This window comes from Vanellus vanellus (genome assembly GCF_965231255.1).
Source record: "Vanellus vanellus genome assembly, chromosome: 3".
NCBI classification, from domain to species: Eukaryota; Metazoa; Chordata; class Aves; order Charadriiformes; family Charadriidae; genus Vanellus; species Vanellus vanellus.
This window is the reverse complement of record NC_138907.1, coordinates 50097199-50121566: the sequence shown is the minus strand read 5'-3', so window position 1 is coordinate 50121566 and position 24368 is coordinate 50097199. Positions and strand designations below refer to the sequence as shown.

General features: G+C 43.3%; 1 protein-coding gene across 1 annotated transcript; it reads right to left on the bottom strand.

The window, feature by feature from the left end:
- Window positions 1–5160: 5160 nt before the first annotated feature.
- Window positions 5161–23969, bottom strand: UNC93A (unc-93 homolog A; the record flags this gene model as incomplete). Its single annotated transcript, XM_082480672.1, has 8 exons — window positions 5161–5426; window positions 10964–11095; window positions 12690–12825; window positions 13956–14173; window positions 17087–17212; window positions 20247–20476; window positions 21271–21452; window positions 23883–23969. The coding sequence occupies 8 exons, from the start codon at window positions 23967–23969 to the stop codon at window positions 5161–5163; spliced, it is 1377 nt and encodes a 458-aa protein (XP_082336798.1).
- Window positions 23970–24368: the final 399 nt, after the last annotated feature.

Below are 24368 nucleotides of genomic sequence, written 5' to 3'. Positions count from 1 at the left end.
GGGACCTTCCCCAAGATGAGCAGGATGTCACTATCTGTGTCTGTCACCTCTTGGCTCCAGGGCCGTGCAGAGGCCGTGGTGGTAGACCCCGCACCCACGTCCCTGGGGTAGCACTCAGGTGAGCCCGGGCTTTGTGCTGGCCATGGCTGCTTCCAGCCTGTTCATGCGTTCCAGCTGCTCAGTTTTACACCTATGGGAGGAAATACGATCCTTAATGGTTAAGCATTAAAAATGTGAGCTTGCCAAGTTAATGCAGAATGTCTCGGTGTAATTAAACTCAGCAGACCGACCAGTAATCTTTCCTATAATCTGTGACCCTGAGGGTTTAAAGAATGGGATTTAATCATGGGGCTGGGAGCTGCCTGCCTTGGGATTTAATTTCAGAAATACCCATTTTAATTATTTCTTGAGGTGATGGCCTCTGCCTGGTGCCCCATCCAGCTTCGCCCGGTCTGCCCCAGGCTCTGCAGCTGCCTCTGGCGACTCCCGCAGCCGCAGGGCGTCGGGCTGCAGCCCGCGCTGGGCTGCGAGGCTGAACTGCTGCACATCGCGCTCACATTAGCAAACAAATATTAGTATTTAAAGCCGCGGTCGCTGGTTATGCGGGGGGGGAGCACCTCCTACCTGGGCCCCGCCGCGGGCTGGCTCCGCTTTCCGCCCGGAGCGCTGCACGCCCCGCCGGCCGCTACAGCCAACACCCGGCCGGAGCTGCCGGCCCAGGCGGGCGGGGGAGCGGCGGGGCCGGGCTGCGGGCCCCCGGGCGGCCGCGGGCCGTTGCTTGGCGATGGGGAAGGGCGGGCCTGGCCCTCCCCGCCCCTCCTCTCCTCCCTCAGGCCGAGGGCCGCCGCGCAGGCGGCGCGCCTCGGCAGAGCTCACCCCAGCTGCGCCGGCTGTTGCCGGGCCGGGGCTGGGGCTGTTCGTTGTTTAACCGCCCGCAGCCTTTTTCCCCGCTGCGGCCGGGAAGGACACGCGCCCAGGGCGGCCACAACCCGTCCCCTGCGGCTTGCCCTTCTCCTGGCTCTCCTGGTCTCGCTCCATACCCGCTGCCTTTGCTCACGCTGCGCTACTCTCCCTCGAGTGTCCGGGCACGCTGGCTCAAGCCCGGCCACCTGCCCAGGATGGACCTCCGTCCCCACAGGCCACATGGAGGGAGCCCGCTCCGTAGGCCCACCGCACACAGGCAGAGGCCGGCGTAGATGTCCTGGGAGCTGCAGGTGCCGGTTAAGTCTCTGGACATCTCCCACCTTCTGTGTGTGCATCGGAGGCCCTCGAGCTGCTTGCACCTTTGGCTCATGCCATAAGGCACCATGATAGTATGTGCCTGAAGAAAGCAATTACTTAATCTATCAATATTAATTACTTGAACCTGACTATCTTACATTCCAGGTGAATGCTTTGATCCATGGTGCCCCCAACACCTGCGTCCTCAACAGAGACTGGTGCGTGACCCAGCCTTAGTCCCTGAGGTCTCTGTGAGAAATGGCTCAGCCCCCCTTTCTCAGGGACGCTCCTCGTGCCTGGCATGGGTGGCCCCTTACTTGAGTGTCCTCATTGCCCACGTTGTCCCATCATTCTCTGGCGTGAAGGCCTAACTCTCTTCCTATGCCTCTAGGGAACCACAGTTTGGGGCTGAGGATAGCAGGGGACACAGGGCGTTCGGTAGAGGAGCATTACCTGGCTTATTACACATTGCCAGATTTAGAGCTCTGGAAGGTTTCAGGCACGTGACTGGAGAGGGAGTCATCTTGCCACAGCATCAACTCCCAAAGTTAGTGCCCATTGAGATGTCTACACCTGCTCTCGTTAACCTCCCACAGTTGAGTCAGGGTGGTAGAAGCTACTGTTTCACTGCAGCATGAGCCCGGTTGTTGCTGTGGGTAAGACAAGAGCTTGTGTGGTAGTGAAACATGGGGTGAAGAAAGGTGAATCAACTTTCACCTACTGCTGGTTGAGGACTCAGCACAGACAGACCTATGCTGCTTTGTGCCTGCTAGACTGAAGCGGGGCTAGTGGAGTCTTCCTTGGCTATGGAAGGGCAGAAGCCACAGTGACCTCAACCATCATTTTGTTTCTTGCATTTCAGTGAAGAGGTGTTCCTAGCTGAACTCCTGCCTGAAATTTTTTTGACATACTATGCAACAAAATTCCTGTTGCCTTTATAGTAAACAAAACTGCATAAATTTTATTACTGTGTATTGTCCACGCATAATGTGTCCTAAATGGTATTTTCTGTTTAGATCATGTCCAACACAGACGAGCACCTTTATCCTCAGCCTGTCCCAGAAGTAGGCACGTTCACTGCATTGCCACATGTAGCTGTGTCGTCCATTACCAAGGTAACAGAGTTTTTCCTCACACTACCTGTAAGATGGAAGAGTTGTTTTTCCTCGTGTTTTATAATTGGGCAAAGGTCTAAAGTAAAGTTACGTGACAAAATCAAGAGTGGAAAACAGCTCCCCAAACCACAAGGTCATGTCTCCCATGCTGACTCTGTTTCAGTGGTTCTCTCCAAGATCAGAGCACTTTTTTCTTGGTCCTTGGTACCTCCTCATGTTCTTGGTCCTTGGTACCTCCTCATGGTTTCAGCTGGAATCTGTGGAGTCAATAGCAGTTTTATTTCACAAAACAATTAAGGAGGTATGCTGGGTTGCACCACCCCCACCCAGCCCCCACAACGGGATGGAGGAGACAATCAGAAGAGCAAAAGTGAGAAAACTCCTGGGTTGAGATAAAGACAGTTTAATAGGTAAAGTAAAGCTGTGCGTGCAAGCAAATTAAAATAAGGAATTCATTCACTACTTCCCATCAGCAGGCAGATGTCCAGCCACTTCCTGGAAAGCAGGACCTCAGCACACGTAGCAGTTGCTTGGGAAGACAAATGCCATAACCAGAAACATCCCCTCTTCCTCCTCCTCTCTCCCAAGCTTTTACTGCTGAGTACAGCATTGTATAGTATGAGACATCCCTTTGGTCAATCTGTCTCAGCTGTCCTGGTTGTGTCACTTCCCAATTTCTTGCACACCCACAACCTACTCACTGAGGGGTGGAGGGGGGAGTGGGGGGGGGAGGGGGGTGGAAGGGGGCAGAGTGGGAAAAAAATAAGACCTGGACACCATGCAGGCTCTGCTCAGCAATAGCCAAAACACCGGTGTGTTATCAATACTGTTTTAATCACAAAATCCAAACCACAGTGCCATATGGGCTGCTATGAAGAAAATTAACACCATCCCAGCCAGACATGATATAGAAGGAAGGAGAAAAACTTATCAAGCTGTATAAGATCTGAGGGAGGGATCATCTTTTTGCTCTGAGGCAGATACAGTATCCTGCGTAGTGAGATCCTGGTTTCTGTGTTGAGCTGTTACAAATAAACAATAAATAGTTACATTCACACAGATCAGATTTTCACTGAGGTTCATCTCCAAAATCCTCTTTGCTTCACTTGGTGTTGAACATTGCTGTGTAAAAGAGAATCACAGGAGGTCTTGTAGATGTGTTTCACTGTGTTATCAAGATGAAATCAAGTTTCTGTATCAGATGAAAGCAGAGCAGGGTGAGAAGCAGCAGCAGGCTAGCAAACCCATCTGTACTCTCTGGGCAGCTGGGAGGCCATCAGGATTCTGCAGCCACAGTGTTTTGCCATTTGTATTTCCAACAGAGAGATTAACAGCACGCCTTTGACCTGACAGGGAAAGGCACAAGAGAAGGTGGATCTGCAGGACATAATGAACTCTAATTGTATGAGGCCTGGGAAAGAGGCTTATCATGTGAAAAGCCATGAAGCAACACAGGTGAAGTCTGGAGGGGAGTCCAAGTGCTTGGGAACAAGAAATGTTAGAGAGATAGTAAAATAGCATGAAAGGTACTGTTATTTAAAAGCCCTAACAATTTGGGGATTTTTTTTTTCAAATAAATTGTATTCTTGATTTCTATCATGTTGTCACACCATATGGTGCCTCATCCTCCTGTTACGGTTAATAACTGGAAGAAGTAGTTTCAAATGTTAGCTCCATGGCATGTGGCAATTTAACTAGCCATGTAGTTTATTGCTGGGGCAGCACCAGTCTTGGAGATGAACAGCATTTGTCTTCAATTTCTTTTATGCTGTCTGCCTCACGCAGAGGATCTGATTATGCTGTCATTACCAGTAATGATCATGATATCTATATAGTGCTTTCTCATCAAGGTGTAGGGACACTGCCCAGTAATTGCACTGTAGCACTCTTCTGCTTGCAGTAAAACCACAAAAAGCCAAACCTGGAAACAATATAACACGTATAAAACTAAAAAGAAGTTGAAATGACATGAGGGAAATCCTCATCTGAGCCACAGATAGATGCATATAGGTCTCAAGGAGATATTACAGCATAGGCCCATCCTCCTTTTCTCCTCACTTGATGACTTGCACTGTTATCTGCATCCTCTTCATGGCTGGTTCCCAGGTAACATGCCCTGGCTGCTTATCTTGAAAACAGCTCTGTCCATGGATGGGGAAAGTGGGGAAAGTTCATCATGACTGAAGGATTTGGTTATGCAGAAGGCATCTGTTTTAGGAGAAAGCTGCTGTAAGTGGTGAGGGAAAAATTGGAAACAAGAAAACCAAAAGTAAAAGAGTGCTGGGACAGACGGACATGTTCAGATATGAGCTGTAGATATGGTCAGTTTATAATTTAATGTTATTTACAGCAAGTGTTAAAGAATGCAGGATAAGAACAATACAAATCTTTATAAATAGTAGTTCCACGAAATGATGTGTGTTGTCTGCAGTCAGCTGAGCAATCCCAGTTGCTGTCATCTTCTGGTGTTGCATGTGGGCTTTTCAGGTTTGATTATAAAGCTATCGTACGAGGTCTGATCCACAGATGATACAAAAATGTGAGGACTTTAGGAGTCTTGTTTACGTTTATTAAGACTTTATTAATTAAATAAAGAGAAAACATTTAGTTCATTGTCTGTATGAAAGGGTGAAGCCAGATAATCTTCACTTATAAAGCTGAGATGTCAAAAGAGATTTTTACTCCTAAGACATTTGCATTACACCGGCCTTGGAATCTGTTCCTTAACCCCTTTCTGGAGACAGTACACGTTGGAACACCCTTGGAGACATGCCTGTAGGAGCTGGCCAGTTTGCTTTGCTTCTATCGCTCTGACCCTGTTGGATTACATGTATGTTTCCTGAGTAGGGGGTCCTACATTTTCCTTCTTTGTAGCAGCAGGTGTCCCAGGGGAGCTCTTAGCTTCCAGGTATTCAACCACTCCATACGTCACCATAGATAACACAAGCACAGACAATAAAATGTACAGTTTGATGTAGACTTGCAATTTGGTGCTATAACCAAAGGCAATGACAAATCCACATGATTCCCAGAGACGGTAATTGGCAAAGGCAGCTTCTGTGTGTTTCTCAAATAAAACGCTGTAAAGTCCTAGAAGGAAGCAAAGACACAGCTTGTGAAGATCAAGTCTGAAACGATGTATTTTCTGCGAAGGGAATAAATAGACCACAAGGGGGAAGATGGGCCATCTCCTTCATAAATGTCAGGGAAAGGAAAATACAAGCTTTGTCTTAAAACATGTTTGCCCTCCCATGGATTGTTATAAGTGAAATAACAGAGCAAAAATGACAAAATAGAGAATATCAGAGAAAAAGGGAAAGAAAATGGGAGGAAGGAAGAAAGGATGGGTTCTATTGAAGTAAGATGGCAGGAAGCTTATTTTTCAAATTATCAGCTACAAAAGGGAAGGTTCTTGAGCTGACAAGTAAGGAGGAAAAGGAGATGGCCAGGAATGGACCTTGACACTGTAGGACTCCACGTATAATTATTGTTAAGGTTACACCAAGTCCTTACAGGCTTTCAAAGAACAGGCAGTTTTGTCTAGGGATGTAGTCCTTAAGGACCAAGTTGCTCTTTCAGTGTGAGACAAAAAGGATCAGAGAACCATAGAGACCTCCCTGCTGCCATCCTTCACCACTTTTGTGGAGAACCTACATGAACCCTGCGTGCGTGGTCTATCTGTTCTTCAAACCGTTTCTTTCACCCACCTAAGAACAGGCAGAGACTGTTCACCTAAAATGCATGTGCCTTGTTTTCACAAGAACTTGGCCTTAGGGAGCCCCCAGGGGAGGCTTGCGCAGTACTGCCAATGGTAGCAACATGGGCCATTCATACTTGCCAAGTTAAGAGAAACAAACTGACCCAAAACACTTAAATCAGAAAGCTGAGGAGACCGCTACAACTGGGCTCAGATTTAATATGCAAAGGAGATTTGCCTCTCCGAGATAACCAGGTTTTCAAATATTCAGCTCCTGGATGGGTGGGTGAAAAGAATGTCCTTGATGCGTACAGAACCTCTGGGCAGCAACTGGAAAACTTGCTTGACAGAGAGACTTCCTTAAGCTGACCATCCTAATGCAGTCGTGTTCACTGGAAAGCTCCCACTGAGTTCAGTCAGCTGCACACCCACAACTGGGAGTGAGGGAGGGTTTCCCAGCCTGTGGGTCTGACTGACTGGGCACACAGGGAAAGGGGTGCTTTCCTCCAGGTGCTGAGCTAGCACCAGTGGTGATAAAGAAGCAGGGATTTCCACTGACTCAGCTGTGGTGTGCAGGGAGTGAAGGGGAGGAATGTCATGAACCTTGACTCTTCTCGTCCACTTTTCTATCTAAGAACACATCTGTCTGAAATATGCATATTTAGCCAAAAGGCGCAGAGAAGTACAAAGTTCTCTAGAAGTCTGGGTAGGCTCAACTAACCCTTCAGTTTTGTTAAGAAGGGGGAGACATCATCTGTATGTAAAAATTCACTGCTTCCTGATGACTATAAGAGGACATTTACTGAATGATTCAATTTAGACATGACGAAAAACCTGGACAAGTGCATCACAACATGTACTTAGTTTGTTAAACTGCCTGAGAGTAGCATGGTGTGAATTATTTGATAATCCTTCATGGTTTTGCCTAATAAATGAACAAGTAGATGTTGTTCATATAACTTTGCTAATATGTCCTGTGTTATCTTCTGAAAAGGGATTCATGAGGAAGGTTTAATACAGGAGGGTTTCTGATGTGTAAAGATTCTGGCTTTCAGCTGGTACCTTTTCCCTTGCTGTTTTGAAGCCTCCTTTTTTGATCAAAAACAATGGGAGAATTGAGTGGGGATCTAGTCCGAGGTTCAGCTATAGAAAGGGCTCACTTGGCCGTAAAGTTCTTGTTTCCAGGATGCATATATGGTATTAACTAGCAGTTACATAGGAGCACAATGGTGGTTTTGCCTCAAACCGAAACATTTGCCCTTATGAGAAACACTGTCGAGTGAAATGTAACACAAGTTGCCTGGCTGAAGCTTTAGCAGGACCTGCCAAGCTGGCTGTGTACAGAGGCTGCTGGCTATGAATCCTTGCAGCTAAGTTCCGTGGAAATTATCCTCCCTCTTTACCACTGCCCGTGTTCCCATTCCTTCCCCTAGTACTGGTAGGCATGGGTATATAACAAGGCTGCTGGAAATCATTTGAATCCAGGTTTATAAACTTTCCAGATTGATTCATATCCTTTCTGAAGACGCACATCAACCTGGAAAGAACTTAATTTTACTGTAGTCTACCCAATAGCTCTGTGCTACACAGTTGGTATGCCCCAAGTCCAATTATTGCCAGGGGGATAATAATAGCAACTGTGTTCAGGTTAGATAAGAGAGGGCACTACACACTCTGAAATGAAGCAGCTTTCACTGGAAATAAATGAGTGTCCGCACACGTACACAAACATATTAGGAAACCCTTATACGTGACTCTTTTACTGTGAGCCTATATGTCCTCTAGGGGGACCTCCAATATTACCTATCCACAGCAGGCCAAAGTAAGCCATCTTCGATCGCCACAAAATGCCTTAAGGATGTGGCACGATGCCATCGTATTTATTCAGTGGTTAATCTACTGACACGCAAGCAGCAGTCATGGGAGCCTGCCAAAGGAAGGACCACAGACCTCGGTCCCCAATGTTGTTCTAGAGGTCTTATCTCGCCTCATAGCTTTTGGAGCTGGGAGCTTCTCATGTGATGTATATCTGTATAAAAGTGATGAAGGAGAAAAGACATTTAGTCCTAAATGGGCACGTCAAACTGAAGATCCTGTTCTGGGATGCAGCATTATGGAGTAATGTCACTGCACCTCTCTGTTAAGGTTTCATGTCATCACTCGATGTTTCGGTGTGACAGTGTGACAAAGCAAACTGTATAATTTTATAACTGGGAGCTGTGGAACAGCTGAAGAAGGTACAGACAAAAAAAAAAGATACTGTGCAAGCATAAGGAACATTTGTTGTTTTCCCAGCTAACACAGACATGAAATTTTCACAGGTATCATGCAGGAATCTGGGAACGGAGATGACCTGTTACCATGCTGTAATAAGAGGTCAGTCTTGCCACAGCACTGCAGAGCTCACTAGCCATCAAGTAAGCACAAAGCTTTGTCCACCAGCTCATCCGGGGGTTGGGAACTGCAGCCACTTCCCAGCCTCCTCTCTGACACTTAGGCCCTCTGTACTTATCCCTTTTCCTAACGAGGGCACCAGCTGCCTCTGCATCAGGCATTCAGGGACCTTACTGAGGAGGTATTTATATACTCAAATATATATAAATACCTGAAGAGGATGGAGCCAGGGTCTTTTCAGTGGTGTCCAATGACAGGACAAGGGGCGAGTGGCACAAGCTGAAACACAGGAGGTTCCTTCTGAACATCATGAAACACTTTTTTTACTGTAAGAGTGACTGAGTACCGGCACAGGTTGCCCAGGGAGGGTGTGGAGTCTCCCTCCTGGGAGGTATTCAAAAGCTGACTGAACATGGTCCTGGGTAACTGGCTTTGGGTGGCCCTGCTTGAGCAGGGGAGTTAGACTAGGTGATGTCCAGAGGTGTCTTCCAACTTCAACCTTTCTGTGATTCTGAAAGAAGCCAAGTGTCTGAGGGCAAGGCTTTCTGGAGAAGAGAGAAGCAGGATAAAGGGCAGGTCCTTTATCCCAGTGGAAGACTAAGATATGGACCTCAAGAGTGTTGGGAAGGAGCCTGATGAACGGTCAGGAAGACTGTGGCTGAGGAAGTAGGAAATGAGTAAACAGCTTTACTTCAGAGAGAGCAAATCCTCACTGATGTTGTCCTTCCATGAACCTGAATAATGAGAACATGGATTTAAAAATGTACCAAAGACACAAGGCTGTGGGTTGGGATGAGAGAAGATGAGAGGTTGTCACTTGATGTATGTATTAGCTCTCCTCTAAGGGATATGAGCTGGAGCTGCTTGAGGGGCAGAGAAGTCTGGTTGGTCACTTCCTTGTGTGTAGAGGGAAGACTCCACACGTGCTGCAAAGGACATCACAGTTAGTGCCAGGCAGAGGACTATGGTGTTTTCCCTTTGGCTCTCTAGGAGGAATGTGTTAATGGGTGAAAGTGGGTGAAATCAATATAAGCTACTGAAGCGACCAAAGGGACCAGAGGGAGGGAGGCCAAGACACATAACCTGATGTGGGCCCAGATGAGCTAGTTCTGTCACGTGCATATTCCTATGGCATCTGCCAAATATGAATTTGAGACAGAGAGAAACAATATTCATGAAATAAGAACCAAAATATGGGAGCAGATGGGAGAGCATCTAACTGCCTTACTGACACCAGTTATGGCATTGATTTAAAAAGAGTGTGACTGACAGTGATTAGCAGACTGCTTCAAGTCATCACAGACTACAGCTCTTTCTTGCCATCTCCAGCACTTTAGAGTCTGCCTTTAGTCTCTAAAAGAGAACTTTCTCTAGTTTTGATTGAAGGATATGTTTAAATAATCCCTTATGGAAGTTGGTTTGCATCAGCTCATTATCTGAACTGTCAGTACATAATAATTGCACTGTATCACAAAGCTGTAGAACATAAAGGATTATAAAAACAACAGTAATGCATCAAATAAGAAGTCCAACAGTATACTTCCAGTAACACCTCTAGGATAAGATTGCAAGAAATGAGGCAAGTATACAGTGATCTTCTCCCCCCACAGTGCCCTCCTGACTCTGGCAAAGACATAGGGACTTTCTGAATTGGAGATTTCCTCTGGACCTTCAGGCTTTAATAGGCCCCACGAACATTTTCCCCTGAAGTGATGTAATTCCAGCTTAAAAACATTTACATTTTTGGCAATGAATTCTATACTTTGATTATGCATTGTGTGAAAAAAAAACATTTCTTTTGATTTCCGTAAAGCCTGCTGCCTGTTAACTTTATTTGGTGCCACTAGTTCTGTTATCAAGAGAAGCAGTGAGTTTCTAATCACATTTTCCTACTATTCATGATCTTACTGACTGCTTTCTTACTTATCACTTGTCCAGGCTAAAGTGTTCTAGTTTGTTAGTCTTTCTTCAAGTGGAAGTCTCCGATGACTCGGCTCCTTTTTATTGCCTCTTATGGCTTATCACATTTGATTATGATTTTTGAAATGCAGCAAATCAGAACTGCATGGTTTTGCTTGGCTGCATAACGTTGCTCTCTGTGGTTTTCTCCTTCAATTTTATTCTAATAACTCCTAACAGCCCATTTGCTGCTTCTTTTGTTGCTAAGCTTTGAGTTCATTTTTTATCCAGAGTGCTCTCCTTTATTGCAAAAGACAGACTAAATGGATCATTCTTCTGAGTTTTCTAATTTTCTTTGAAATACTTGTACTCCTCCAGAATATTTATTCTGAATATCTGTTATCATCTTCTGCAGTGTTCTTCTCTCTTCATCTTGGAAAAATTTGTTTAATAAGTATTATAACTTTCTTATTCCCAACTTGTTCTTATTTCTTTTACTTTCAAATGAGCTAACATATTTCTTTTAGATGCTGTCTTAAACCCATTATCATTTTTATGCACGTGGTTTTTTTTATAAGTACAAACATGCAGATTTTTATATCTCAAGAGAATTCATTTCATTGTCACCAGGACTTACCATTAGTTTGTGTCTGCCAAATGGAATCAGACAGGCCCCAAAGAGCAGGGAATATGAAAAACACAGCAAGCTGCTTAGGATGAGGTTTCCACAGCAGTAGTGCTATTATACAGGCGGCGTTTGTGACTGTGGCTGTTGATTTAGAAAGAAAGAAGAGAAATACAAATGCTATTACAAACACGACAGATAGTGGCAGTAACACTTTTAAATTCTTCCCCCAACTGGAGCACAAGGCAATCTTAAAATCTTTCTGGCTCATTGAGATTTGCGCTGGCTGAGTTGATATCACATGAAATACAAGACAATGCAGTCCTTTGGCAGGCTTCAATTAATAATTCTGAGCAGCGTCCTGAGTTGAGAGATCCTCGGCGCTGATACGACTGTTAGCCCAAAGGACAAGAACTGCCACTGAGTAGGAGAAGGGGCTGCTGAAAGACTTGCAGTCACCATGTGAGGCATGGGGAAAGGGGAAGGAAGCACCCTTCTGCTTTCCTTGCCTAGTCCTTAAATGTAGGTTTCCTTCAGGGCCAGAGGAGACAGTTAAGGATATCTAGAGGGTCTGATGACTTTTCATCTTTCTTTTTACAAGCAGAATATAAACAAGTCACTGATTCCTCCCTTCACAGGAACAACCTTTAAAGGCTGTGTACAAAAAGCATTAAACAGAACAGAGAGGTTCAGAGGTCTTGCATTACTAACACTGTAGGGTTTTGTTGTTGTTATTATTATCTGGGATTTTTTAAAATCTGAAATGAGCTTCATAGAGTAAGACTTACACCTAAGACAGACATGTAGAGAAGAATCTCTGAACTGGTACCTGTAGCATAAAAGACTGTAAATTTCTTCTTCCTTGTCCAGGTTTAAAATTTCCTGTGGAGGAAATGCCTAGAATGTCTAGATGCACATTGACTCAGTAAAGTTTCTAATGACATGGGTTGCTGTGTAGTGGAAGTAAAGTATCAGAACACTTCAGTATGAATAGCTTAGTAGATATGGGGACACAAATGAAATGTTTCTTGGTATTTTTCTGACTCCATTACTCTGTTGTTCATTGGAACAGTGTTCTCTGGAGAGGGACATGTTCTTAAATATGCAAATCTCTTCTCATGCCAGCCTGAAAGTTACTGTCCCATACAGAGGTCCTCAAGTTATTCTATCCTGACACACCGGCATATGATTCTTTCTTTTCTTTTTTCCCCTGTAGAGTAAGCAGTGAAAAGGACATCAGGCCAACCTTTAAAAATCTTCCTGAAATTCCTAGGCTGGTTGCTTAAATTTCAAGTTCACCAACCCCTGAGACTGAAACCAACAGTGTATTTCAAAAGGTTTGCAGTTGCTTTCACTCCATAAGGGTGAGGAGGTTTCACCCAAATAGAGAAATAATTTTCAGGTATAGCGTAGGGCTCAACATCTGTGTTGTAAGTTCATTTATCACCAGTTGCATTAAAGCTGTGAAGCATCAAAGCTGTAAGACACTTTCTGAGTAGACAGTGTCCTCAAAAGCAGGGTGAACTACACCACCAGCAAAGTCATGTAAGGCAATGACCTCAATACCGTGGTTAACTCTGCTTCCTCTCTTCTCATGAATGAAGTTTGCCTCCAGATTGACTTTGGTTTTAATTGATAGCTGACAGCGAGCTCTCCCTTTGTAGTGCATGCAAAGGGGGGAGCACTAGATTTGATACGTTACATGAGGTGATCAGTCTTTCAAGTGACCTTTACATACCTAATGCAAATAGAAGTTTTCTACCCGTGAACTGAGAGATCTTTCCAAAGAGCAGAGAGCAGAGGGAATTTACAGCTGAAAAGCAGATCATCACATAACCAACATAATGTATCCCCAGGGCACAGGTCACATACGTCTGGAAGAGAAGAGACAGTGGTGACATGCTTTCTTCAGTGAAAATATGCAGCTAAGGTTCAAGGGTCTTAGCCTGAGCATTTGGTAAATAACCAGCATGGATGGGATCAAAGGAGCACAGCTACAGAGTTTGCTGACAAGTCCCTGGCGCATTGACATAGTTGGCCTTCAGCAGCGATATTCCTAACCCAGTTCCCAATCAGACTGATGCCATGCAAACAGAGCAGTAACAAGCAGGAGAAGAAACCAGAGCACTGCTCACTGTGCAAATAGAATTCCTAGAAGTGACATGACACTAGGAATTTTCATAGCCCAAGAAATGAAAATTGACAGTTGCCACTATGGTCATTGCAGAGCAGCTCCCAAGAAATGAAGAGGGCATCACCTATAAGAGCGTACAGACAATGGAGATGGCCAGGGAGTGAGTGCCCCTTTCAATCGGTTCAAACACAGCAGCAAGTGCCCTCTTCCGTCTGCTTATATGCAAGATTTGAAAGCTTAAGTGTCAAATAAGCAGCTCAGGGAGTTTGCCCCCTTTTCTCTGGAGGCTTTCTCAACACATGTCTGGAGAACACACCTGCTGTGTGTCTAGGTTTGTAGAGAAACTGGAGGAGCAGAGGTGGTTTTGATCATTTCAGGCCGTCAGGGTTTGGACCTGATGCACTAGTGACTGGTGAGGGCTTTCAACCAGCCATGTTGAGGGTTTGTCCTCTTACTGTAAAGGTTCTCAAAATAAAATATGTGGTATGTGTGCTGACTTGCACTTACACTAACTCTAGGGAAACCAGAAGATATAAAAGCTTTGCAGACTTCTGGCTTTTTTCCCAGTTTGTTATTTACAACAAGCTGAAGAGTTTGAACCTGTAGCTCTCTGCTGTGGCCTTAGCTGGTGAGTTAAGCTCTCTACAGCTTTTTAAGGCTGTTCCAAGGGACATATTTACTGCTGGCCTCTCCTATTTGAAGATGTCACTCAGAGTTCATTCAAGTAGAAGTAAGCAGTAATTTAGCAAACCACAAATAGCCATTGAAAACATCTTCATTTAACAAGTAAATATAGATCAGATGCAATAGTAAGACACAAAGGCACAAAAAACCAATCAGACACAAATAGATTTTCATTGTCATCCACACCTTTGTGTAGTCACCAGAAAGAAATCCCTGTTCAAACCCACTGTACATTGTCAGAGGGATTAGAAGACATTGTCTTTTATCTTTAAGATGCTGCAAAGTTGCTAGGAACGTAGACCAAAAGGATGGTGTCTCTAGTGTTTCTTTCTCAGTCTCTGCTTGGTCAGATTTGATCTGGTCCAGAAATATAACAATCAGCAACACAGCTAGCACACCACTAGCTGCAAAAACAAAACAAAAAGTTCATGAAAAAAATGAGGAATGCTGGAAGAATGATGGGAAGTTGCTTGCTGCTGTTATTGTTCTGACTTAGTGCTTAGCTCTCTGTGGGATGTTTTGGCAGACGCATCTGATTCCGCTTCAGTGTAAAGGCCATTTCTGTGTAAACAAGAAGGCTTGATCTACATTCACATCTTATGCATACAGCTGCGCACCTCGCAAATCCCCTCGGCTTAACTGTGACTGGCCTGTTGTGACAGCCGCCGGGCCAGCTGCATGGCCGCAGAGGGTGATCGCTCACCCTTCCAGGGCAAGCCAGGGGTCGCGGGGATGGGGAGCTGGCCAGAAACAGCTCCCTCAGGAGCTATCAAAAGCCTTTAAATCAACACGAGAGAGGAATATTCACTTCCAGTGCCAAGGTTTTCATGGCTAGGGGGAATCTTCCTTCAAATACATGGAAAGAAAAATAAAAGGCTAGAAGTAGAACTGCTGTCTCGGATCCCAGTATATGGTGCTTTTTTTCTTTTTGTCTTTTTTTTTGGTCAGCTTGGGGCCATGCTTTGACTACGGAATATGTGCTATTTTAAAGATGATAGTGAGCAACTCTGGGTGACTTGAAAAAGATGGAAGTTACAGCTTTGAACCCATAATTTCCTAGCAAAAGCAGCATATGAAGGAATACATGGGGTAGTTAGTCAGAAAATGATCATGTATGTATTGGTCTAGGTTAGTTGCTTGTGGAGTGAATCAATACAATTTTTTTCATGTTATCAAGAAAATAACTGTGGCTCATAATATACATTAAGCAGCCATAGATTCACAACTGGTTGTTTCATTATGGATGGAAGGCATGATTATGTTTCCTCTCTTACTTATGTTGACTAGAAATCCATCCATGGAAACAAGTGGAGTAAGGGGAAAACCAGGCACTTCTTCCCATCCACATTACCTGTTTAATGTGCTCCTATGTTACTGTGTATGGGCATGCTCTTTTCTGTGAACTTTTAATGTACAAATACATTAGCAGATTTACAGTAAATTGCCTCAATTTGTTATTGCTTATTATTTCTCATCCACGTCTCCTAGAATGAAATCGTATTCTCCAATGTCCTGGTTCTCTACTGTGGCTGAGCTGTAAATGCTTCATGACGTAAGTTGTTGGTTCTGCCAGAGTGGTTATTAGTGCTTATACGCTGATTGCAGGGCTTATATGGGTGAGAGCAGGACATCCACATTTACAGGACAAATATTCAAACAAATATGTCAAATGAATCAAGACCAATTACAGGAAACAAGTACCTGCGTGGCTTAATAGTTGTTGAAATCATAGAATCGTTTTGGTTGGAAGAGACTTTTGAGATCAAGTCCAGCTGTATGAACATAAGTAGAAACACCCACAGTCCTCCAGAAAACAACAAAAGACTTATCCATTATTGTCTCCACCCAAGCTGGGCAAAATATGTATTCAGCAACCAAATAGAGGAGACATTTTAAAAATGTCTGTGAATGAAATATTTAGCTATTTGGTTTCCCTCGAGGTAGGAAAAGACATATCTTTTAATAAGAGCTTAAAAGAAAAATGAAACCCTACTGACGCGGGGTCAGTAGACAGCAGGGTTGCATTCATTTTGCATGAGCAAAGCCTAAGGGAGTGCTGTATATGTTAGTCATCAAATTTAAATTTAAACTTGTGAGCCAAACCTGCCTTTAGCAGAAAGGCGTCAGCTCCAGCACACTCTGGAAGGGAAGTGGGGGGATATTCTTTGCATTTTCTCACCAATTAGGAATGGAGGTTGGGGAAGGAGAGAGGGTTTGTTGCGATGCGCTTGTCCACTGAAGGCTGGCTCTGACCAGATCACATACTCTCTGTTTGAGCATATGACAAATTCCATGCATCTGGCTCAGCACAGAGAGCACATCTATGTACAGAGACTGCAAAGATATTTTAACAGAGCTAAGGTGACATATTGCCTTGCCAGATACTTTCCCTTTATCCAGAGAAGAGCTTGTTTTGAGATGGATACTTTTTGAACTTTCCTCACTGAATGAATCTTCGCATATTTATTTTTGACTTCCAATTTTTTGATGGAATCAGTCTTCTCTGTCTTTGATTCCTTTGTAACGTTATGCAAGGGAGGTCTATAGCAGCTGTAGTTACTAAATGGGAGATGTGCCAGTTTGCCTAGTGCTTCTCTTTATCTTTGCCTTTCATGCTAAGGTATTATAATTCAAGCATCACAGCTGAGAATTGACTGAAGTTGTAAAATCTCAGCAGGGATCAAAAAACCTCCCCCCAAATGACTGCATGTTCTGGGAGCCATGGTTCAGGTCCACCTCTAATTACAGTGCAGTTCTTTTGCTAAAGCTGTTTTACACGTGGTAGGATGTCAGCCAGTTCTGATAGGCATCCCCAGATGACTAGAAGTTGGTGAGTTCAAGTACCACTAGCAGAGCTGCCCCTAGCATCTTGGACCTCTGGATACATGTATAAATCCACCCAATTCCATCAGTAAACTAGTTCACTATTGCCAATTGAGAAGGTAGTGAATTTAAAACTATCTCATGCATAACTGGATAAGCTGCTGCAATCCTCTAATTGCAATGTGGGCATACTTTTGATTCTAGTCTGCAGAGCAATACTGACTTTGGGTGAAACAGTGGGGTCACCGTACTGGCTTTCCAGGTGAAAAGTATAAAGAATGTCTTGCTCCTTTAGACAAAAATGATACAGCACTGGCACAAAGCATTTGAAACTATTTAGGAAGGAGTTGTTTACAGCTCTCATATCTTATTTCCTTTTAGCAAATTGGATTGAAGGAGGAAGTTGGAAACCTAATCTGCAAAGTCATGCCAGGTTTCACAAGTAGTAGGTTCCCCATCAGTGATATTCATTAAAGACTGGGTGGATTACTTACCAGTGTAGATCCCTAGCAGAGTGTAGATTAAGGAGTTGGAGGGTTCTGTTGACCCAGTGGTGTTAGTGGCATCAGTCATGCAGTCATACGCTCCACAGCATGCCAGGTTTTCTTCTGAGATTTCCACTGATTCAGTAAGAACCAAAAGAAAGGCAGGACAGGGAAGAAATCAGATGTGTGCACACTATATGTAAGAATACAAGGAGAAGGGAATCCAGCGCTCAGTGATTGGTTGTGGTTTCAAATCCTTCCTGATTAGAGATGTCTAACTTCAGAATCCCAGTTTAACACACAAAAATTTGGTTTAATAGAAACAGTTGCTCAAGACAGAACTCTGAATTGATGGTTACATGGAGACATGGACTAAAGCCAGAGACTGAAATCTGAATCCAAGCTCAATTTGCAGTATTTAAAGTTTCAGTGTGTATCTGTACCTCTTAATCATAATACCCCACAAGACAGGTCCCTCAGTTTACACCACCACTGAACTAATGGACCTCAGTTCTTACAGCCAGAGCACATTATCCTTCTCCAGGTAATTTCTGTATATGTTATAGGAACGGAAACCACCTCAAGACATCTTTCTCTATTATAAATTCAAATTACTATTACCCACTAATGCAGTCTTCCAAGAAACTAGCTTTTCCTGGCTTTATTACTTTATTGCTGGCTTTATTACTCCTTGAGAACGTACTTGAAACTAGAACAGTTTAACAGGGTTTGGAGTAAGACCTTTGCTTTGTTCAATCCCATCGGCATTGTGCTGAGCATGTGTCAAAGCCACACACATGCGGGTACTCACACACCCTGTGTGTCACCATGACACCATGCCCACTTCCTCCAGTACCCTCTCTGCAAAAAAAAAAGACTAACCCAAAGTGTGAGCCTGAATAGGCTGTGTCGTGGGGAAGGGTGATCAAAAAACATACAATTATTTCAATGTTTTCACTGCAGAATTGTCACTGGTCCAAGCATAATAAAGGGCAATACAGTGTACCTTGGCTAATTCCTTAAACAGGACTTGATCTGTAATTTTTCAAGTAGGGTTATTGTGTAACTACTTTTATTGAGTTTTTCCCCATTGCTTCCAATCAAAGCTGCTGCAATGTGAATCAGCTAGTTAAACAACTAGCTTCATAAACAACTTGAGGTTCAACATCAGATAAAACTTGATAATGTAAAGAAAATCATTACCTTACTATAGCCAGTGGTTACCACTACACAGTTCTGAACAAACAGACCCTCAGCAAAGTTACCATATGCAAAAGATGAGTCACACTGGTAAAGTGTGGAAGTGTGTAAAACAAGCTTTTTATCTGTTCGTGCATCATCTGAAGATGAAGATGCACAAGCAATTAGTGATATGGAATCTGCAAGGCAGGGTTTGCTCTGTTCCTCTGGAAATAAGGCTGCAATATTGATGAGTGAGAAAGGATGACTCTTGTAATTTACATTGATTACCTTCTTCTGTTGTAGTATTACCTCATAGTGCAGCTTGCCTTGCTGTGTCTGGATGCAGTGATGCAAGCAATATGTCAAGTGTATGTACGTATCTGAATTTTATGCATTTTGATTCCGCAGATACATACCATATCTTTCTTACTCCTCAGTGAAATTATAGATTTTAAGTATATGGACAATATGGGTGGATAACTTTGCTACACTGTCAGAGGAGAGGAAAAGAAGTGAGTGTCTGGAGACCCTCACCCCCCTGCAAGAATCTCCCTCTAGATTAAAGCTGAGTCTCACTGAGAAGGCTCAGTTAGGAAGCTTATAATATGACTGCTCATCACTGTTGTGAAGATATGCAAGGCCTTTGGCTTTGAGAGCTGTTCACAGCACACCTCCCAGAACCACAGCATTTCCTGAAATACAATATAACCGATAAAAAATCAGTAAAATTTAGAGTTTCATTAGAATTTAGAGGAACATCCTCAGATGCAAAACTAGGAGATGATTTTCAAGATAAAAAAGAGTATTTTAGTCCTCTTATTAACATCAGTTAACGTGATGTATTCTGTGAGGCAGAGCAAATTTTTCCCTGCAAATGAAATCAGAATGCCCATACCCTCCTGAGACATCGTGTGGCTCAGTCATCAGGTCAGCAGGGCTCTGTTGCCCTTGATACAGTCCTTTAGCATTCTGCTTTGATGGTCTTTCATCTATAGTTGCTCGAGTTTAAAGGAAGCACGATTCTCCATATGTATGACACTTTGTGACAACTACTGTGCCATAAACCCAAGGATTCGAAGATTAAAGCCTGGTGCCACCTCCCTGACATTTAGGTTTAACTGAATACCTAGTTGAATACCCTCCAGAGGGCACACTGCTTAACTGAGCCGGGGAAGAGAGGTAACTTCTTGCTATTCATAGTAGCAGTGTATTTGGAAAGCTCTTTCCATGTCCATCCTGTTCTGACTTTGACAGGATAGGGAATGCACGGGAGACTGCAATGACAATACACCGTAGCACTTTGAATCTCTAAGGTGGCATCCAAGTATTAATTTATCTTCATGACTGCCCTTTTAAAGCTTAAACCAATTACAAGCATGGGAAATGAGGGCAGCACTGTTAAGTGATTTCTTCAAGCTACATTGGCATCTGCTGTCTGAGCCTGAAATACAGCAGAGGAGCCCTGGCATGCAGACTCCTGCCAACAGCTACTTCTATTTCTTCTTGACAATTCTGTAAAGCACTCATTTTCAGCAAGCACCAGCATCACTTGACTAACCTTGAATGTTTAACAGCAAATTAATTCAAGACTACAAGCATTGCGAAAAGGCTGCTTTAGTGTTTTGCCTTTTGTTTTAACCACTTTAAATAGAAGTCAGATGTGAAAGACTGTCACTGCCAGCAGCCTATCTATGCTTTACGACACAGGAGTGGAATTCAAAAGGAATTCAATAGACATCTATTTTTGAGTTAGCTGTCTGAACTCTCTTTCTAGTGATGAAGAGTTGATAGAAAATAGAACAATTTAGCCCATCTATTTCAGACATCTGCCTTCAGATGAGCAAAGTCACATCTGTAGTGCCCGTTTCCACTGACTATGAAGGCAATTGAGGGTCACTAGCTTATCTACAGAAATTTACCTTTCAACTATCTAGAACTAGCTGATGTTTATTAGCTAGAAGCACCAAGATTTTAAAATATATTTTACCTTTGTCGGAAGCTTGGCTAAATACCAAGGATGAGATAAGGTTTCCCCAGATGCCGGAGGACTGAAATATCAGAAAGAAGACCCCAAAGTATTGGTTGATAATGTCCTTCCCATTTTTTCCTGCTTTCTCAGCATATGAATTGCCAGCAATGGTGAGGTAAGTGCATTTGGCAGACCAGAGTGGTGCTCCTCCTAAGCCCAGGATCACAGAGGTAGGGATTAGTGTATACCTGCCGAAGAACACTTTATTTAGCATAGTTATCATCCATTAGCATAATAATAATTTGCCCAAAGATCCAGAGGCAAAAATAGACATCAAAGAAATAGATTTATCCTTTGTGTGATTCAGTAAATCTACTACACGAAACCAAGAAAAGGCCAGTCCTATGAAGCTTAGGATGTGCAAGCACTCCCAGCTGCGTCCAGGGGCTAGGTCTAGGCTAGGCTGGCTCGGTCTGCGCTCACGTGCCCTGTCCTCTTGTAACTGAGAATTGAATTGCACCTGTGCTTCAGAAGATGGATCACAACAACTTTCCTCCTCAGAGTTGCGTCCCCTGTCACTGAAGAGCAGAAGTTGTTCATCCACTTCTGAAAGGGCAAGGCAGGAGCTGGCCTTCTTCTGTGGTCATCTGCTCCCAGAGCCACTGGCTGGAAAACAGCTTTCCCTCAATCTTTTCAGAAGCAGTCCTAAAAGTCCTTTGGATTTTAAATGAATCTTCTGATTTTTCTTTTTTTTTTTTTTTTTTTCTGAAGGGACATCTCTGCTACACGCATGACCTAGAGAAGCAGCTTCAGGTATGTGGATGGATGCATTCATTCTGGCTTTTTGCACATTTTCACCTCTCTACTTCACCTGCTACTGTATTTCTTTATCCCTGTTTCTTGTAGGTAACACCTTTTGCATCCAGCTTTAACATACAAACACAGAGGTAGAGTAGGAATGGAGAAGAAAAAGAAGAAAGAATTTCTGCCTTACCAATTTTGTTCAAACACAATAGACAGGGTTAAAGTATTTAAATTGTACCAGCTAGCGTAGAAGTTCCCTAAGGAGAACGCGATGTAGCAGCACATAGAGCCTGCGATGGTCCACTTGCAGCCCAGCTTCTTGATGAGGATTGGAGGGAGGAACATGGATGATAAGATGAGTGCAGCATAGAGAACACTTAGGGAAGCGACGCCCAGGCCTTCTTCTGAGTGGAGACTGCTCTGCATCGGCAAAACCAGCAGTTGACACAAATTTTATCACAGGCACATGTTACTATGGTGTACAGAGAGCGGCTTCAGGCAGAAATAGAGAGACACAGAATGGCTGGGTATTGCTCTCTCATTTCCCCAAAGCAGCTGGATTGTGGATTTATGGTTTTCGTCACAATGATAGCCCATTTATGAAAATATGATACAGAACCAGGTGAGGATTGCTCAGATTCAAAACTTTGGTAAGTTAGATTTTAGTTTATTTAATGTAATTCATTTGAATTTCTCTTTGAAAGCAAGCTGAATGAAGGATAACCTCTTTTCTGGGCCTTCCCTTTTTGTCTCAGGGTGGAATATCCTCAGACCTGCATTGCAAGGGCAGACTTAGCAACAGTGGAAGATTCTTTGCTTTAAACTACAGGTCTGATAATTTCGAAATTCTTCAGAGGCCAAGGTCCAAATATCCCAATATGCTTGTTGCAACCCTTTGTGGTTGAAAGTAATTAATTCACTCAAATTTTCACAAGGGAGGAATAAGATTTTACTGATCTAACCAGGTTTTATAATTTTATGGTCAAAATAGTCCTCTTATCTTGTTACTGTAAAAGTTGCAAGGAGATGATCAAGATGCTGCTTACCAACATTTTCCTGTTAGGTTTTCATGAAAAGCTTACATCATCCAGTGTGATTTTGGAAGGGGGGAATGGGTGCAGGGCCAGGGGATGGGGACTAGCAATGGAGAGCACTGGGGGAGAGCTGGTAGCTGCACCGAACACTTCCAAGCCCTGGGGTGGCTGCGTGGTCTGGCCGCGCAGGACTGTGGTGGCAGCTGCATGGCTCCCTTGGCAAGAAGCAGGCATCAAGACAGTGGAGTGAGGTGGGAATTTGCTCTGTCAAGCAGTGTCAGCGTACTTGGGAATTGGAATGGTTGTTTTGCAAAAAGGCAAAGAGGCTTCCTGATCTCCGAGGTTTTATTTCTGAAACACCACATGCCTGGTTTTGTCAGCTACAGCTTCTAAAAATTAGGAGCCAGGACTCCAAAATCATATGATTAGCTTAATTGTTACTGGGGTTTTCTTGTTTGTTTGTTGGGTTGGGTTTGGGGTTTTTTTTTGGGGGGGAGGTGTGGAATGTTGAAATAAATGATGCATATTTTTAATGCTTCTCCTGCAGACTACAATACAATAAAATAACCTACTTTTGATTGCATCTCAGCAAGTCCTCTTTAACCACCAAGACAAAATGGAGAGAGGACCAATTTGTGAATCAGTACAACTCCCCCCTGCCGCATTAGGGGAGACCTTATGTTCCAGCACTTAACCTGAGCATGCATCGTTTCAGATGGTGGGGCTGGCTCATGGCTTCTTGGGTTCATCATTCCCCTCCTCGTTAGTCTGCCCAGCTTGTAACATCTCCATCCATTTTGGGGACCGTTTTTGCAGAACTTCCCTGAACTTGGAATTTGACAGTGTCAGTGAACAGAAAATGCTCAAGGAGAGAAGAGAGATGTATAGAGCTAGCTGGGACCTGCTGAAATGAGGTCAACCCCTTGTTATTGCAAACTAGTGTATCATGTTCTATATCAAGCTCCACCTTTAAAGCATATAGATTCCCACGATGGTTAGAAAATCCTTCTAGAACCCAATTGGTCAGGGCCAACTTTTAATATCCTGCCTAATCTTCCTCATGGATGGCTTATATCCATTTATTTGTCATTACACCAGAAGAGTCTTCTAGTCTGAAAAGTTCCTCCTTGTGTTTATTTACTCTCAAGTATGCACAGACAGCAACAGTAACGCTCAGTTACGCTATACTAAACAAGCCAGCTCTGGTGGTATCCTGAGTGTTCAAGTCATTCTGGAAACCATCTCTGCTACTGTGTTTTAAGATGTTAATGCAAATACAAGCCACAGCTGCCTTTGATTTAAAATAGTTTTTTTTTCATTATTATGTTACATCATGACACCAGGTATTATTGTTTTTTAATACTTATATTATTTAATGGATTGGACATACATTTTTATTATTTTACATTGCTGTATAATAATAATAATAAAAAAATCATAGCAATTTCAAAATATTCGGAACAAACCTTTTTCAGAAATGAAGTTTGTTTTCCATTTTGCATAATCTTCTTTTGAGAAAAATCTCAGAGAAATTTAGTTTTCATTCAAACAACTTTTGTGGACCTGAAGAAGCAGTCTAACACAAGTATTCAAACTATTTGAGAAGTACTAGAATAAAATATTTAGTAAATGCTATGGATCTGTGTGAGGGATACTAACCTGTGTGAAATTGATGTCCTAACTGACCTCATAAAAAATATGGTGTGTACCCCCCTCACAGAAACTGGGGAAAGGCTGCCAGGTTTCACACAACCAGCTGGCCTGATGCCCTTCCAGGCCAGCTGTCCTGCCAACCAGTGGGAGATGCTCCACTTACCTGTAGGCTTTGGAGTCCTCCATAAGCAGTGAAGAGAAGTAAAAATCCAAAAGAAATGATCAAAACATTCTTAAGATTCCTTTCCATGTCGATTCATACAAGACAAAAGGTCTGCCGGTGTGCAGAGCTGATCCAATTATTCCAGGGGATGCTTTGAGTTGGAGAAAAACAGCTTATGTTTTCTTGGAAAAGGTCACTTCTCACTGCATTTGTAGAGGAAAGAGTTGTTAATTATTTGAGGATTGGCCAGTGAACTTTACTTTTTCTGATAGTGAAAACTCCTTACAGAGTTGTTACTCATTCACCTGTTGTGACTGAGGCAATAATGAGTGCTCCCAAAGGACATCAGTGTGGTTTTATTGGATAGGTATATAAGTCACTTGCAATGCTTAGACCAATTTTAGTATTGCAGTCATTCATTATATGGCTCTCTCCTATCACTAGCACAGAAAAAAAAAAAAAAATTGCAAGCATTGAAATGCCTGC